The sequence below is a fragment of the Euprymna scolopes genome, chromosome 25, assembly GCF_053919585.1.
Source record: "Euprymna scolopes isolate OS-2025 chromosome 25, ASM5391958v1, whole genome shotgun sequence".
NCBI lineage: Eukaryota > Metazoa > Mollusca > Cephalopoda > Sepiida > Sepiolidae > Euprymna > Euprymna scolopes.
In genome coordinates, this window is record NC_136506.1 from 86023382 (window position 1) to 86041893 (window position 18512).

General features: G+C 35.2%; 1 protein-coding gene across 6 annotated transcripts in view; it reads left to right on the forward strand.

The window, feature by feature from the left end:
• LOC145247478 (snurportin-1-like) overlaps positions 1–18512 on the forward strand; it is a 57333-nt gene that overhangs the window by 14331 nt on the left and 24490 nt on the right. For 2 of the 6 annotated variants that reach the window (XM_080109277.1, XM_080109279.1), the window contains 3 exons: positions 4524–4598; positions 8776–8943; positions 11114–11264. In XM_080109277.1, coding sequence (XP_079965403.1) covers positions 8786–8943; positions 11114–11264 — 309 coding nt within the window. In that variant the 5' untranslated portion in view covers positions 4524–4598; positions 8776–8785. Of the gene's footprint in view, positions 1–766; positions 1339–4227; positions 4328–4523; positions 4599–8775; positions 8944–11113; positions 11265–18512 lie in introns of those variants that run through there. The other 4 variants (XM_080109281.1, XM_080109276.1, XM_080109278.1 and 1 more) reach the window with 4 other exon arrangements.

The following is an 18512-nucleotide window of genomic DNA, read 5'->3' on the forward strand; positions in this document are numbered from 1 at the left end:
TTGTTCAATGTACTGAGTGCACACTTCCCTCAAAAAGTTGCACCAGTCGCTCACTGTGTTGGCACTCACCTCACTTTCTGTTGCCATAGTTTTTTGTGGAAAATCCATGCTCCACATATACATAATTATTACAATGGTTCTTAGATTGAGGTTGCTTCTTTGAAAAAAAGAGTTTGTTCTAATTGTATTACGATATCCATCGTTTCGGCAACACCATCTCCAGCCATCCTTGGATTCGGAATATCGAGCCAACACGCATGGTGACCCACAAATTTGACAATTGCATGAATTGGCTATCAGACGTCTCTGTGCAAGCCATGTCAATATGTGCACGTCATCTGGCATTGCTAACATTAGCCGAGACAATGTCATAGTTTCGCCAAGTATAGCGTTATTGTCATGAACACGAGGAACGAGGAACAAGGGTGATACGTTAAGGGCCATTGATATTTTTGTAATTCTCTGAGGTAGGTAGCAGTTCCAATTTCAGGAATCGTCGTGGTTCAATTCCAGGAATTGTCATGGTTCAATTGCGTTCTGTCGACCACGACCACTTGTTTGTTCTGAATAAAATACTTTTTATAAACACTGTTTTAACTAAAAACAACCTAAGATTGTTTCTCAAAGTTTGCCTATTTTTATAACAACATTATATCAACAAAAAATTAAATACAAACAAATTGTGATTGTTTGTCAAAGTTTGCCTTCAAGGCTGCGTTTTCCATTTGCACGATTCATGTTTTGGATCAACCGGATCACGTGACTCTTCTGGCGGCCATGTTGTAAGCCCTAACGGTATTTTTGGAGATTACTTCCTATCATACTTTCATAAATCAGAGGCCATTTTTTGTGGATGTTTTTGAACCCAGTCAATGACGGGTACTTTTGATAGTATATATATAATTTCTCCTTTTTGTTTCTTGTCCTAACTCTCTCATTTAAATTTTATTCATCTACCTTTCCACAAGAGCCTGATTTGATACAGTGCCGAATTAACGAAGGCCACGATTTAATGCTCGAGTCTAATATAGACATCATTCCATATTAAAAATAAAAATTCGGGCAGAACTTATGGGATAAAAAGCATTTGATTAAGGGAAGTAACTCAAATTTAGTTGACTTGAAAAGGATTTTAGCGCTCTCTAGTTGTCAGAAAACAGAAAAGGAAAATATTCCGTCATCAAAGAGCACATGGCCTTTTTAATCGTTTAACAATTTTTCATAATTTGTTTTCTTCGAAAAAAAAACAAAATCTTTTCAGTTGGTTGGTTTTATGCCGCTGTTTGGATTTTAATCATGCATACCATATTGTCATCACATTTTTGTAAATAATGATAAGTAAGTACTTTTTGTTGACGTTTAATGAGTGTTTATTATTGTTTCGTATTCAATAGAACTGAAAGGCGACGTTCTTTCTTTTTCTTCTTCAATATTTAGCATTTTAAACACCGTTCAAGTATGCTTTTTTCTGTTTTATTTATGCGGTAATGAAACAAAAATACGATTTAAAAAATAGCGCGGATCACTCTCTGCACTAGCACCAAAAAAAAAAAAAAAAAAAAAAAAATCGGTACTTGTACAGTTTAATCAAGACATTAAAAAATGAAAATATCGAAATGTTTAAATTTTTTTTTTTTTATTCAATTCAAATTGTATGTATCCGTTATGGGACGAAGTACTCTGAAAAAAAAACATTCACTTAATTTCATCAAGTAGTTTTTTTTTTTTTTTTTTTACAGCGAAAAAATAATTTGTTATTATTTCGAACAAAATGTTCAATTTTTAGGGAGAAAAGCTAGTATTTAGAGATGGGGGGGGGGGGGGTGTCAGTATTTTAACGGGAGTTATCTCCCTTTGTTATTTCTAAAATTCAAACAATTTTTTTTTATCCAAGATGGCCGCCTTGAACGCGCTCTCATAAAAACGTGTTTTTCCGCTGTAAAAAAAACAAAAAAAACTACCTGATGAAATTAAGTGAATTTTTTTTCCGGAGAACTTCGTTCTATAACGGATACATACAATTTGAATTTTTTTTTCGATATTTTCATTTTTTAATGTCTTGACTAAACTGTACAAGTACCAAAAATTCAGATAAATTTTAAATTCTAGCAAAAAAAAATTGAATTTTTATTTCTATAAAAATTATAATGGTAAATTTTTACGACGTGGTGCTGGTGCTGCTCCACTCCAGTGCTAGTGCTCCAGCCAGCCCCAGAATCAACCCCTTAAAAAAAAAAAAAAAAAAAAAAAAAAATATATATATATTTTTTAATTAAGATTTCACTGTTGAGGAAGGGTTAAATTAAAAAAAAAAACATAAATTTAATTTTCGTAGTGGAGGAGGGGGGAAATAATTTCTCTTTTCGTATTATTATTATTCATAAAGGCTGTTTAAGTAAATCTTCATTTTTTTTTTATTTTTTGGTACTCATGCAGAGAGTGATCCGTGCTGAAATAATAACATTATTTAAAAAGCCATTCTTAACATGGGGAGGGTGTTTTGTACCTATTCTGTACTTTAACCTTACAATTGAATAAAAAACATTTAATTAAACGTGGAAATACGATTAAAAAAAATTAGCGCGGATCACTCTGCATTAGCACCTTTTTTTTTTAAATTTATTTTTTTAGGAGTTAAACGACGCTGTTTTTTTGGTATTATTATACAAACACCGTGACAGCGTTAGGGTTAGGGGTTAGGGTTAATTCGCTGTCACGGTGTTTGTATAGTTTTACCGTTTTTTTTGGGGGGGGGGGCGAGGGGGCATTAAATTGTAAAGAAAATAACGCGATAAAATGAATTCATTTTTGGTAAATATGACCTGGTAGACCAACACACAACCTCCCTTTAAAAAATTCTCTATGGGTTTTCGGGTATGCTAAAAACGAATATTGTATTTAAAATTGGAGCTAGGAACTACGACCATACTTGTTTGCAGGCGCGCAGAAACGTGTATGGGGGGGATGAAGTTACAAGATAATGCGGAGCAAACCAAAAATTAGGAAAATCTATATATATAAAAGCGAAAATGTATGTATGTATGTTTGTACGCTTTTCCTCGATGTCCACAAAAGGCTTCTTTCAGAGAAAAGCGCTCGCTCGCTTCACAACTTAAAACTTTTTATATCATCTATAAATTGTAATATCTCGCAATTAACCACGGAGCTCGCCTGTCTATTTAATTTTATTGACTTTCAAACGTTAATTATTCCACATTTCCCGCATCGGCACGCGTTATATTCGTTTTTCGGTATAAACAAAAAGCGAAACTCGACTCTAATCACAGGCCCAGAGCCAGTGGTCTCCAGAGAGCTAAGTAACGTTTGGTCAATGTCGACTTCGTCATATCAGACGGTAGCTTTCATTTCGAGACGAGGGAGCGGGTTTTTAAAAACAAACAAACCGATTTATTGACCTCATTAAAAACTGTCCCGCACAAAATGCTAACTGCTGAATACCTATCGCCGTCACGTCAATCAAAAACGCGCACCTGTTTTTTTTTCACACTTTAATATTTTCCAACTGCGCGTCGTCAAGGCTTTTTTTTTTTTTCATGGGCACCTGTTGTTTTTCACACACACCTACAAACACCCGGGCAACGCGGGGTACCCCTCGCTAGTATTAAATAAAAGAAGATATTGATTTTTGTACGTGCAAGTGCGCGCATAATTTTACCGCGCACACGACAGAAATATGCGCGTGCTGGGTTATTTATAATAATAATTATTATAATCTTGTGACTTCATTCCCTCCCCTCCGCACACGTTTCTGCGCGCTTCTAAGCATATATGATCGTAGTTGCCGGCTCCAATTATGCGAGATTCGTTTTTAGCACACCCGAAAACCCCTAAAGAAGTTTTTAAAGGTAGTATTATTTCAGCAAATAAGTAGTTTTCACGATATTAGGCAATGTAATTTTAAAAATGGTGGCCATTGTTGTACGCGCAAGCGCACATATTTTGGGCGGAAACCAAGTAAAAATTTACCAAATGTTGTTTTAAGCAAAAACAGCAGTCCAAAAAAAAAAAAAAAAAAAAATACAGAACATTCATCAAGTAGAAAATTAATTATCTGTAGTTAAAAAATAATTTTTACGGAAAATTAGGAGAAAATAAATGGCATTTTCCCTACTCGTGAACACCTTGAAGATTGCGAATACAGGGGATATATTTATCTTCCTTTTCTTCACTATAATGGCTGGCGTTTTTTTTTTTTTTTTTTTCCAGCCGATAGTGACACTTTTTATTTTACTAAAAAACACGATAGCAGTTGTTCTACTCCGAATTTTCATAATTTTTGCATATGCTACTATTTTCGACATGACAAGTAAGTACTGTTGTTTTGGTTTAAAACGATATTTAAAAATCGATTTGCCGACTATATCTTAACAAGCACCAAATAAAATTACATGATCAATTTGTGTGTGTGTGTGTGTTTTTTTAGTGTACGATATTTTCTTTTTGTCACGGATACATACACGTACGGGTTTTTTTTTTTTCCTTATTTTTGCTTTTTGATATAGGGGGAATTCTGGACAAACATCCATTTCTTTCATATGCACATGCAGTTTAGCGGCCTGAAAAATTGTGTACAAACGGTAAATATTGTTTTATCTTGTTTTTATTAAACGTTAGTAAATGAGGAACTATTTCGAGTTAAAATCCATTTAGTATTACGCATATAATCTTACGAACACATTTGAAATGTGTCCATATGCTGAAATAATCGTTGATTTAAATCACCACAATGTCTTTTAGTCAACGAGAGTTATTTCCCTTGCATCAATGCCGTATTCCTACGAAGGCGCCTATTTGCTTAAACTTTTTTTTTTTTTTTTTTTAAATTACATTTTCACCCCAAACAAGGCACAGTGCCACTTTGATGTAGGGGGCTACTATCAGAGACATAAGTTGCAAGGATACTGTGTAGGGAGTTGAGCAGCAAGATTTCTGTGTAGGGAGTTGAGCAGCAAGATTTCTGTTCAAATTACACTTGAATTTCTGCATATCAGTACAGTCAGGGAGCAGGAACCTGAAAGAGAATTCCAAAGTCTAGCAGTTCTGGCGAAGAAACTATTAGAGTAAAAGGCTTTCTTACATCTAGAGATCTATACTGAGTAAAGGTGGAACTTTGGTGCTTGTCGGGTTTGTCGGGGGTATTTACGTCGAGGGGGATACAAGGAATTGTAGTTCATCGGAGCATCCACCATTAAAATACTTGTAAAACAGGCAGAGGGATGCAACATTTCGTCGATGGGACAGAGGTTGAAACTTAGATGACAGTTCAAGACCTATCAGATTGGCGACTCTCTTTTAAATCCTGTCTAGAAGCGAGAGACTAGTGGTAGATGCGTCAGCCCAAATGTGACAACAATACTCCATACATGGGCGAATGGTGGCCTTGTAGAGGTACAGGATACTTTCAGGCATAAGTAAATTTCTAGCACGGTAGAGGGAGCCCACCTTCTTTGCAGCAGCCTTGGCAGTGCTCTCAATGTATTTGATCCAACTCTTGTTCCCTGTGAACGTTAAGCTGAGACGTTTGAACAAAGTACTTTCAGGTAATGTATCTTCAGCCATAGCTCTTGGTGGTTGAGAAGGTTTCTTGTAATTATTGAAGGAAACGAGCTTAGTCTTGGCAGCATTGAACGTTACCATCCATTTTTTGACCCCATTCCACTACAGACTGGAAGTCTTCGTCTAGGGTTTCTGCCATTGCCTTGAATATATGCTCATTTGTTTTCCCCTCATGCCTGTCATAGAGCGTGGTGTCATCAGCAAATATACCCATCTTAGAAACTATTTTATCAGGGAAGTCATTTATGAATATCAGGAATAATAAAAGTCCAAGGATCGACCCCTAAGGTACACCCGCATTTATATCATATTGCTTAAATCTATGACCATCAAGGACAACCTGGATTCTTCTCTTATTTAAGAAGGATTTAATTATGTTAAGTATTCGTCCAGTAATACCATAGAATCTAATTTTCATGAAGACCATCATGCCATACCCTGTGAAAAACCTTAGATATATCTAGGGCCCTCTGCTCCCCTGCTTCATCCAGTGCGTGGTATCTACATTCAGAGATTAGTCAGAAAATATGCGGTAGAATTGGCTTGCCTAAATCAATATTGATGGTTGGACAGAAGTTTAGCAACTGTAAGGTGGTGGACTAGAGCTTGATTAATTATGGACTCAAATATTTTGGCAAAAAAAAGGGAGGAGGCTAATTTGGCCATAATTTAATAGGTAAATTGGTGCCACAGAAGTAGTTTTCCAGCAGTCAGGAAAGCATGATTCATTAAGGCATTTGTTGAAAGAGTGTGGAGAGAACTATAACAACCTCAGCGGAGCATTTTTTAATAGTACAGCCGGGATGAGATCAAGTCCACATGCTTTTGAGGTGTCTAGGTTTTTTATGATATCATGAACTTGAGGGGGTGATTTTCAGATTGTCTAGTGTGGTTTCAGTCCACAGAAAAATCAGGGAGGGAGTGGTTTGCTGGGTACAAAGTAGAGTTTGAGGCAAACTGATGGACAAGCATGTTAGCTTTCTTGCTTGCTGTGCAAACAACCTCCTGATTGGTGGATACTGAATTGTCGATTGCCCATTATTTACTACACGTAGATTTTCCAGAAATCAAGAGTTCCTAATTTCTGTGCTTCAATGTGTTTTCTGATGGTTTCGGTGTATTCTCTCTTAGCTGTCGCTACTTCTTTCTTACAATTACTTCGAGCTTCTAAAAGCTTTTGCCTGTTTGTACTGGACTTATGTCGGATAAATCTGCAGTATGTATGTAGCCTCTGAACAATGGCAGCTGTGCAACTAGAAGTAAACCATTGGGGAGAGTGGGGTTTGCTGTAGAACTTCTATGTGGAGACATGTGCTTCAATTGCTGCTTTCTCTATTGATCTCTCTTATTTGTAACTTTCTTACTTCTTTCCCCCATGTCTTAACAACTCTCTCTCTCTCTCTCTTCATGTCTTTACTATCTCTCTCTCTCTCTCTTCATGTCTTTACTATCTCTCTCTCTCTCTCTTTTATTTTATAAATAATATCTCTCTCATTTTTCGTTCCATCTCTCTTGTGTCTCTTATTTTTATTTCTCATCCTTCTTCCCTCTTTCTCTATCTCTTTCATCTCCTTGCTCTTTCTTTAATTCATTCGTACATTCTCTTTCTCTTTCGGCCCCCCCCCCCACTTTTTTTTTTTACTGTCTCACTTAATTTTCATTTCCATGTCATTCTGTCTGTTTTTTCTCTTTTTCTATCCATCAATTTCTTTCTTTCTCCAAACACATACACATATATATATATATGTATATATATATAGAGAGAGTGGTCTTGTGTCTGAGGAGATGCTTAGTGATCTTTCGCTATCTGACGAAACACGTGTAAGACTTAATATGACAAAAATTTCTCGCTACAGGGCTCTACAGACAAATTTATCTTTAGTTGACCTTTGACAACTAAATATTTTCATTTACTAGCCAAATAGAAAAGTTACTAGCCAAACCCACATGATTTTTAGAATATGATATGTTCATTCTGTGACGAGTATGTACATCATAAAGGTTTTTCTGTGTTTTTTTTAATAAGTGTAATTCCAAATATACAACAAATTTTATGTTGATACTTGAAGGTATAAACATTCTCATTTCTTAAGATATTTTTTAAACAGCCTTCGCTAAAAAAAGAGTATATTGTTCTATAAAACTTTTATTATTTAAATAATTTAATTTTGTTCATTTTATTAAAAAAAAAAAAAAGTTGAAAATATATTTTTCACTCAGTTGTGAGCTTTGGAAGATTGTCTGTAAAAGAAATACAATCGCCAAAAGATAAGCGTTTCATTATTTCTGTATTATTATTCATCGGACTACTGTTCTCATCTTGAGTGTGATTTTCACAACGTTTCGGTCGATGTAACCTCCGACCTTCTTCAGGTGTATCTTGTCGAACTCGGGAATTTGGGCAGAAACATTTTTGAGTTCGACAAGATACACCTGAAGAAGGTTGGCGGTTATATTGACCGGAATGTTGTGAAAATCACACTTAAGATGAGAACAGTAGTCCGATGAATAATAAAATACATATAACCAATCCTCATCTCAAAAATTCAGAAACGTTCATTATTTCTAGTCACCACTTTGAAAAATTACTCGCAAATGCAACTGTAGAGCCCTGCTCTATTTCTCACACCTCTCTTGCTTTTCGATTTACCTCCTTCTCATATGCACTCTACTTTGTCTTCCTTTCTTTCTTTATTGCCTTCCTCTTACTCATAGGCCCTGTCGGTGGGGCATTAGAATACGCCGACTGCCCCCCCCCCCTGCAGAGGGTAAAAGTCCCTTAATGGGGGTCCTGGATATGACCTTAAACTATATCCAGTGGTTAGGCCCCAGCTTGTGGGCTTTGGGGAGTGTGGAGCCACCCTTTAATTACCATTGCTCCCAGGTCCACTCTGACCCGGAGTGGTAGTATCTGTTAGGGTCCCAACTATGGGTTGAATAGAAACCGACGTGAAAACAACAAATATATTCTATTAAAAAATATTTTTCTTCCGAATCTTTGGATTCGGCATTAAATAACCTGAAAAAGGTTGATATGCCGTTAAACAAAAACAACTAACCAATCCTCTTGCTCATAACATTCTTACTTCTCCCCGCCCCATGTCTTGCTACTTCTCGCTCTCTTTTATAAATTTATTTCATCTTAAATTTCATTTTTTTTTTTTTTTTTTTTTTTTTTTTTCCTAAACTTTTCTACAGTTTGTCTAACATGGAAGAACTGAGCGAGAATTTTGCCTCTTCGTTCCAAGTAACGATTGAACCAAACACGACAGCCGCACCCCATCCACGATTCAGCCAATACAAAGGCCGAAAGGATATCCTTGATCAAAATGAACGGCGGCAAAGGATTCTTCTTTTCCAAAAAGAGTATGTATTTAACATTTTAATTTTTATTGTTTTAAAACCATTTTCAACATGTGCAATAATATGATCATGATTTTTGGATTCTTCGGACGACTGCTTTCATCTTGAGTGTCATTTGTTTCAATCTATTTAAGCTCCGACCTTCTTCAGGTGTATCTTGTCAAGCTCATGAATTGTTTTGTTAAACTTGGGAATCTGCACGGAATTTTGAACGAAACCCTTTATTTAATCCATGGAAGTAGCATGCTCTTGTTCTGTCAGCCATGATTGGGCAAAAATCCTAAGTAATTTGCAATTATATTTTGAATGTCGCTTTCACTGAGGATTGGCCTTTCAACCTCCAGAAAAGCGGATTTTTACAAATTGATATTTTTATTAAAAATAATAATTTTGATCGGGGGTCCATATTCCTTACTTCATCCCAATATTTTTGGTATACTGAAGAGGGTAGAGATTTACTTGCTGCCCACCTCAGCAAGATGTGACACAAGGTCGGAAGGTACGGATGTCAAGCCAGTGCTCTTAAAGAAAGGGAACGCTGGCCTATCAAAAATTGCCTGAGCATCCCCGTCAGCATTACCCGGTAGGTGCGCCTAAGTCATAGTTCTCAGATTTTTTTTTATCAGCATCCCTTTTTTTTTTTTTTTTTTTTTTAATAAAGAAAACTGTGTTCCCTTAAAATTGAATGTGTTAATTTTGTCATGAAGACTACTTCAAGCAATTCATGATGATGGGGGTAAGAGAGTTAGATGAATTTCATGTAGGAAAAAAAATTGTTGTTCTCGCTCTCTTCACACATGCAGGGGACCATGACCCCAGGTTAGGAAATTCCTGTTGATTCCAGCTTTTTTTGTCATTAGTTATCCTCATCCTTGATAATATTGATCCTGACACACATTTAGTTTTTCATGATGAATATTATTATTTATTATTATTATTAACAGCAAATATTAATAATAATAATCCTTACCTAGATGTGTAACAGAATCTGGAGGCTTGTATGGTGGCGGCAGCAGCAGCAGCAATATGCAAATGACCAAGCCGGATGTGCGATGTGACAGCAGAGATAAAAAGGACATGTTCAGAGAAACAGGTATTCGAAAGGTATTTGAGATGTAGAGGATTTGAAACGTGCTCAAGACACGAGAGAGCAGAAATAGACGTGTTACACACGTGGCCCGCTAGTGACAGGGAAAGACGTGTTCTAAACATGGCCGAACAAAGAGTACCATGTGTTCAACACAGCAGAGTTTTGTTAAGCACATTGAAGTACAAGAAGACTTATGAACAAGAGATAAGGCGTTATTTTGGAAGTACCTGTAAATAAAGTGTCGTTTCAATTTTAAAAAAGAAAGGGGGTCGAATTCTTTCCCTGCCTTTGTTTCCTTGCGACTGTCTGCATACAACGTGTGGGTCCCGAGTGTGGGCATGTAACGACTACATTACAGATGTCATTCAGGGTCAATATTATTAGGGATGTGGGGATGATAGTGGCTAAGTGCTTATTGACACAAACTGATAACCCAGGTGTACAAAGTTCAAATCCAGTTTGTTCCACAAAAACCCTTTTACTTAGGGATGTTGGCAACCTTCATGCGGCTCCTTCTGTAAGTGTCTGGTGTCTTTTTATAAAGAATTCTAATTAGAAAGATACCAGGAAAACGAATGCCAACAATAGAATCATCTGATTCATATAAAATGAATGAATGATCAGCAGTCGGACAAACAAAATTATTTTGAATTTATGATAAATGAAGAAAACATAACTTTTTTTTTTTTTCTGACCATTCTTCCTTAAAACCGAAAATCCCCCCCCCCCCCCTCCGAAGGCATTTTATGGGTAAAAGTGCCCCCAAATCGTTCATCTGTTCATACTTTCGTCAATAACCACGCATTGGATTTAAAAAAATTTTGCACAGACATTAGTGATGGTGAGAGTAAATTTTTTTACTTGTGGAGGGAGACCCCCCCCCCCCCGCATGCTCGGCTTTTTTTTTTTTTTTTTTTTTTGTCATTACCTACTCATACTTATTTTTTTTCCAATTTTCTAAGGGAGATAACTCGGTTCATATTTTTATTTTTTTTGTTAAGGATTTGTATGTCTTTTATTGTCAAGTAATATTTGATCCTATAAAACTAAAAAAAAAAAAAAAATTTTTTCTTTGAAATGAAGGCAACGATTTGATTACCTGAAAAATGTACGGAGAATCGAGACTAATGATTGGTCAGAAGACGATGATGAGGAAGAGAATAAAAATGTCAAAGAGGAGGCCATGGAATATACGGTTGTTTTGAAAAAACCTGGAAGATTTTATCAAAATCAGGTAAGTTCCAATATTTTTGGAGTGTTACCCTTGCCTTTTTTTTTTTTTCTCTCCGTTAACCAGTTATGGTACCAACTGTTTCGTAGTCTATCTCTGCCTTATTACTTTTCTAGTAGATAGTAGCTACCTGATCTAGCTCCAATCTATTCCCCCCCCCCTAGAATATTCACAACAGACACTTGCCTAGTTAAAACAACTGCTAACAAACTAAATGTAAATTCCATGAGCAAAGTTTCTTTCCTAGAACTACTCATCTGTGGAATGTAATATCGTGGGGCTACTCCCTAGTTGACTATAACAGTCATTTCCAAGTTTAATGTAAATAAGTTCTTGTTGAGTTGTCCATATATAATTAAACCCTACCCAAGTCCCATCATTATTTATTATCACAGTGTTGTCTTACCGTCTACTTCACTCGTTAATTCTTATCCTTGAGTTGCATTCTAGCCTTGGTAATTAAAAAAAAAAAAGCGGTCAATGTTAAGATTCTTTCCAACTCCAAGAAAAACTTTATAATGATGACTTTTCTAGGTTTTCTGGTATGCTGAAAACAAATAGAACATTTAAGTGGTGCAGAGAAATAGTTTTCATATGAAGAAATTACTTTTTTAGAAAGTGGGGGTGAGGGTCACTTTTCTATATAATTTTAATGTAAAGTAATCCCCCACTTTCTGGCCACCTAATGATAATTTAAATGCGATATTCGTTTTCAGCATACCTGAAAATCTGTAAAAGTCATTTTAAAGGTGATTAAGATGGAAAGTAGGTAAAAATTCACGAAAAAAAGGTTTCAGACAACCCAAAAAACAACAACAAAAATTATCACTAGGTGGCTAGAAAGTGGGTAACTCATTTTACATTGAATTTATATATTCGTTTTCAGCATCCCCCCCAAAAAAAAATTTATATATTCGTTTTCAGCATCCCCCCCCCCCCAAAAAAAAAATAGCATTTGATTTCTTGATTACTTGAAGTGTATTATTGACTACTGTTTTTTTTTTTTTTTTTTTTTAATTTGTTTTAATCGCTTCTTGGTTTGGTAACAAAACGCAAAATCGCAATTGTTTTTTAGTTTTAATTTTTTTTTTTTTTTTTCATTATTATTCAAAAGCACACAGCTGTTATGATTATTATTATTCTGGCAGACAGACCTGGCGTTGCTCGGGATTGAATGCAAATAACTACAATGTACTTTCACTATGCTCATAACATCATGCCTTCGGGTCAAGATCAAAGTGTAGTATCTGTTCTTCAGATGCACTTCAATTTTTTGTTCTCTGTCAGTGGAGGAGAAATCCTTCACGACTGAGACAATTTTTAGTTTTGTTCCTTTTCTCCACATTAAAAAAACGACCCTGGTGTCTAACTCTGTCCCGTGGGGAGACATTGTAAATAGGAACATCATATTATTTTATTTTTATTTTTACTGCCCACCTCACCTGGTTTCACCCCTAATTTAATCCGGAAATGTTGAAATATTATAAAAACTAAGTCAATTAGTGTTTTACACACATGGTTTGAATTTTATTGAAATAGCGTATGGAGTTACATGGGTCAGTCCGATGTGCACGGATGTAGATATTCAGCATATAGAAGGTAACATAGATATTTGTGACCACTTCGATTGTCTTCCTTATAAATTTCGCTTATATTAAAACTATTTATCTATAAAAAAAAAAAAGAATGGATGCAAGTCCAAAGTCCAACCTAATTTTTGAAAAACTTAAAATACGGGAGAATCTTTGATATACGATGAAGATATCATATTCAGAAAATCATGTAAATTGATTAAGTAATTTTACATATATATAGAAAATAACTTTTTAATGATTTTTATAATAATGAGAAGCATTAAGCTTTGAAATGCCTGGCATAAAGAGTGCTCATAACCCCTCGCCACTGTATTATATACCCTTGTTTCAAATTGATCAATAAATCTATATATCATCATATATGCATCAGTATATATATCTTTTCCTCTTTGTGTGTGTGTTTTTTTTATATACATATATATATAATATAAAGCTGTGTGTGTCTGATCACGAATAGGCTCCTATATGGTTGACTATTTTTAAAAACTGATTACATATAATGATAGTAGATATATCAAGACACAGGAATGGGTATGTTTGATCTTGCAAAACGGTGGTTCATTAAAATTGTGGGGTTTGCATTCGCGCCTGGTCCACAAAGTATGGAAATAAAAAATTTAAAAATTAAAAAAAAAAAACGTTTACAAGTGTTTTTGATATAGATGTACATAATAATACTTTGATAAGTATGTTTTAACTTAAATAGGGATGGTATAATAAAATTGTGGGGTCTGCGTTCGCGCCTGGCCTCCATAGAATGGAAATAGGCACAAACTTTAATAAAGACTTTTCATATCTATCTGCGTAAGTATACTTTGATAATTATGTTTCAGTTTGAAGAAATATGGTATAATAAAATTATGGGGTATTCGTTCGCGCCTGACCTCCATAGAATGGAAATATGTCACAAAGTTTAACAAGGTTTTTTAATATAGATCCACAGAATATTGTGATAAGTGTTTCAGTGTAAACAGGTATGGTATAATAAATTATGGGGTTTATCTATTTTATTTTTACTTTCATCATATTTTGCTTTGGTTTTGATACCTCCAAATTCGAAGCTATCTCTTTATAACCCTTCCTTTTCATAACCTATCATACTTTCATAAATCAGACTCCATTTTCTGTAGACTGCTTTTGAACCCAGTCAACGACGGGTACTTTTGCTAGTGTATATATATATATATATATATATATATCCTACCAGGAAGATCTGGCGTTGCTTAGGGTTTAATAAAGGTTACTAATATGTACTTTTTCCACTATGCTTATCATACCATATTACTTTCTTTTTACTGTCCCCTCCACCTGCTAATTTAGTCTGAAGATGTTGAAATATTGTAAAAACTAAGTCAATTAGCATCTTACACACCTCGTCTTCCTCAGAAATTTCATACATATGATTTGTATGAATATTGGCTGGAACTGACTGCTAATTTATATATTACTAGCAGAAAGACCTGACATTGCTCAGAAGCGAATGTGGGTCACCACTATACAATTTTTCACTAAATATGTCCCAAGATGAAAAACTGTAGCCACATCTGGGGAGGTGCCACTCGGAGCAGCCTTTCCTTTCTTGACAGGCTACAAAACCAGCTTCGGAATCTAGTGGCTGATATCTTTTTCTCCTCCCTATCTCCTTTTCTTTACAGGAGATGTTGCAAGTCTCTTTGCTCTGTCAGCATTTTCATGGTCGGTGCTCGACTGGACTTCTATCTATTCCCTCTTCTCTCCCCCATAGAACATTTACCACAAACACTCGTCTACCTGCAACAATTGCTGACAATTTTGCTTATGTTTGTGCCTAAAACTAAATGTAACTTCCATGAGCAAAGTTTCTTTCCTAGAACTGCCTGTCTGTGGAACACAATACTACCGGGTTGTAATAACAACTATAATATAGTTGTTTTCAAGTCTAACATGAACAAGCTTCTGGTGAACTGTTCTTTTTAAATAAACAAATTCTACCCAAGTTTCATCATTACCGATAATCGTGGTATTGTCTCAATGGTCAACTGACACTCTTTAACTTATCCTCGAATGGCCTTAGGCCTTGATAAGTGGTAGTCTCCTCCCCCCCCAGTAAAAACAAAAGGCAAAAGATACTATGTTCATTTCTTTGTTTATACTGCTCCTCCCCCTCTATCATTTCTTGTCTTTTGCACACTAACATAGTCAAATGTTGGAAAACTTTCTGAATTAGTATCACATGAGGGTGAGTGCACATAGATATTCAGCATATAGAGGGTAATGTAGAGATTCAGGACCACTTCCATTGTCTTCCCTGGAGAATTTTATACATATGATATAAATTTCATCAGAATAGGATATACATAAAGTTTTAAAGGAGGTTGTTTTTTTGTTTTTTTTTGTACATGGTAGTCACCACTTATCAAGGCCCAGAAGCCACTCAGGGATAAGGGTTATTGCGTGTACAGTAATCAATGAGATATTATCGTAGTAATCATTAGTAATGGAGATTTGATAAAGTGTCTTACTTAAGGGGGCGGTTTATCAGAATTTGTTTATGTTGGACTTAAAGACATTCAAGTTGTAGTCAGGTGGGAAACAGGCAAAAGTTGCCTTAGGTTAGGAGGGCACTTGGATTTTCAGGACCATTTCCATTGTTTTCCCCAAATAAATATTATACATATGATTTTAAATTTCATAGAATAGGATATATTTGAATATGCTACTAAATATGTTTACAATAGATGTACACGTTTGAACTAATGTACAACTTTGAGGAAGGGAAATTTTTCCCGAAATATCATACATTATGGAACTTCCATCTGACCATAGTGACAAGTAAAAACATTATTCAAGTATAAAAGATATATAAAAAAAATACATCTGTTATATTAATAAAAGGTGAATCTGCATAACTTATTCCACTATTGTATATCTTAATTTGCTTCAGTTTGTCTCAATCCGGTACACCTCTGCATTTTGTTGCCTTCTATAAATTTCCTTTATATTCACTAAACAATGCTTCAAGCTATATTAACCTCTTAGCTGTTTTTAAATTTATAACATTGGGCAGCCTATAACATAAGGTTTAACTAAATACAATTTTATATCATGTTAAATAATAATGACCCCGTGACTACAATAATTAACTACGCACCCGAAGGAAATGATGATGCAGGAGCACACTATGAAACTCTATCGAGTACGGTCAATGAAACGCCCAAAAACCTAGCATTATTTACTGAGGAAATTGGCCAAGCCCAATAGGGCTCTACGGACAAACTTATCTTTAGTTGACCTTTGACAACTAAATATTTCCATTTACTAGCCAAATAGAAAAGTTACTAGCCAAACCCACATGATTTTTAGAATATGACATCTTAGTTCTGTGACGAGTATGTACATCATAAAGCTTTTTTTTGTTTTTTTTAATAAGTGTAATTCCAAATATACAACAAATTTTATGTTGATACTTGAAGGTATAAACATTCTAATTTCTTCAGATATTTTTTTTAAACAGCCTTTGTTAAATAAAGTTCTATGAAACTTTTATTGTTTAAATAATTTAACTTTGTTCGTTTTATAAAAAAAAAAAAAAAAAAAAAGCTGAAAAGATATTTTTCATTCAGTAGTGAGCTGTGGAAGATTTTCGGTGGAACAAATACAATCGACAAAAGATTAATTGTATATAAACATTCTATTTTCTTCAAATGTCTTTTTAAACAGCCTTCGTTAAAAAGAGTAAACAGCAAAAGTTTAACTTTGTTCATTTTATTACAAAAAAAAGTTGAAAAGATATTTTTCATTCAGTAGTGAGCTTTGGAAGATTATCAGTGGAAAAATACAATCACCAAAAGATAAGCGTTTCATTATTTCTAGTCGTCACTTTGAAAAATCACTCCCAATGTAGAGCCCTGCCCAAGAAGTCCTAAGCCAACTGGAAGAAGCGTGATTGGTGGATTTGAACTGCAATGCCAAGAAAAGAGATACAAGCCTCATGTTAATCCCATTGCAGTGAAAGCACTTGATGGGACTCTGCTCAAGATTGTCAAAAACTTCAAATACCTTGGAGCATGGTCAGAGAGCACTGAAAAAGATTTTTAAGTGAGAAAAGCACTGGCATGGAGTTCATGTCACAAGTTGAGGAAGATATGGTCATCGACTCTCTCAGAAAAGTTGAAAGTAAGACTCTTTGTTGTCACAGTAGAAATAGTCCTTTTCTATTGTGCTGACACATGGACTCTTACAAATGCGCTGAAGATGAGATTGAATGGCAGTTACACACGGATGCTCAGGATGGCCCTCGATACATCATGGAGGAGCCATGCAGCAAACCAACAGCTTTATGATGACCTACCACGAGTATCACTGAAAATACAGCAGAGAAGGATGAGAGTAGCTGGTCACTGCATGAGACACAGTGAAGAGGAAGCCAGCAAGTTAGTTCTCTGAATACCAGCAGATGGACACCCAAATCGTGGTAGAAGAAAAATGACTTACACTGATAATCTGCTACAGAACACAGGATTGGAAATTGTTTGAGACCTGCAAACTGGCATGCGAGATCGAGAGAACTGGAGAAGTTGTATAGATTCGGTGGTAAAGCATCCTGAAAGACGATGGAGATGAGATGATTAAATAATTCTGCCTCCTGTTCTCATCTTGAATGTTAATCTCACAACGTTTCAACCAATATAATCTCTGGCCTTCTTCAGGTGCATCATATCAAGCTCAAGAATTTTGAATGGAGCCCTTTATTTAATCCAGCCTGTCTTTGTTCTGTCAGCCATGATCGGACAGAAGTTTTAAGTAATTCTAATTAGTATCACCTGAATTGAGGATTGAACCTTCAACCTCTAGAATACTGATTATTATGCCGCAGATCTCAAAAATCCCAACACATAATGGAAGGTGTACCTGTTAAGTTGGAGGAATCACACTGACAGACCGGTTCTCGATAGATCGCCAAAGTAAAGATGGGTGGCTATTTGAAAGTATGAGATGATGTATATAAGGATGGCAACATCTCCCTGCAATAACTACAAAAACCTAATGTTACGATTTCTCCTGACTGGGATATACATCTTACTGGGAACTGCTTGTGGATTTAATATTCTCATGAAACTTCCTACTTCATGGGAGGCCGCTCAACCTAAATGCTGCTGGCTATGGAAAGTAGTAAAGATCTGAAAATTAGTGATGGGATGATTCCGATATTTTTCTCGAATACAATACAGTCATTGATTCTGTTCCAAATTTCTGATTCCGATACAATTACCGATTCCGATTCTTTTGAATTTCTAAATATAGAATGTTTGTTTTTTTTTAGGGGAGAGTTACTGCAAAATAACATGAAATATGTCCGTATAATTTTCTACATGTAGGAATACACTTACGGAGATGATTTATAAATTTTTGTTTAACAAGTAGTTAAAAATTAATAAATATTAATCATTACATCATTAATATGAGCCATGGAAAATTTAGTTTTGACCAAAAGCAGACAAAAACAATGAAAAGAATTGGTTTTGGCATCGAAAATAGGCATAAATTTTTATGATTCTGATACCCAAAAAGGTGCCAATTTTTTTTTTTTTTTTTTTTTTTATTCTCGATTCCGGGTAATCGTCCCAACACTACTGAAAATAAATATTACTAAAATCCAATCTGATGATCAGTGATT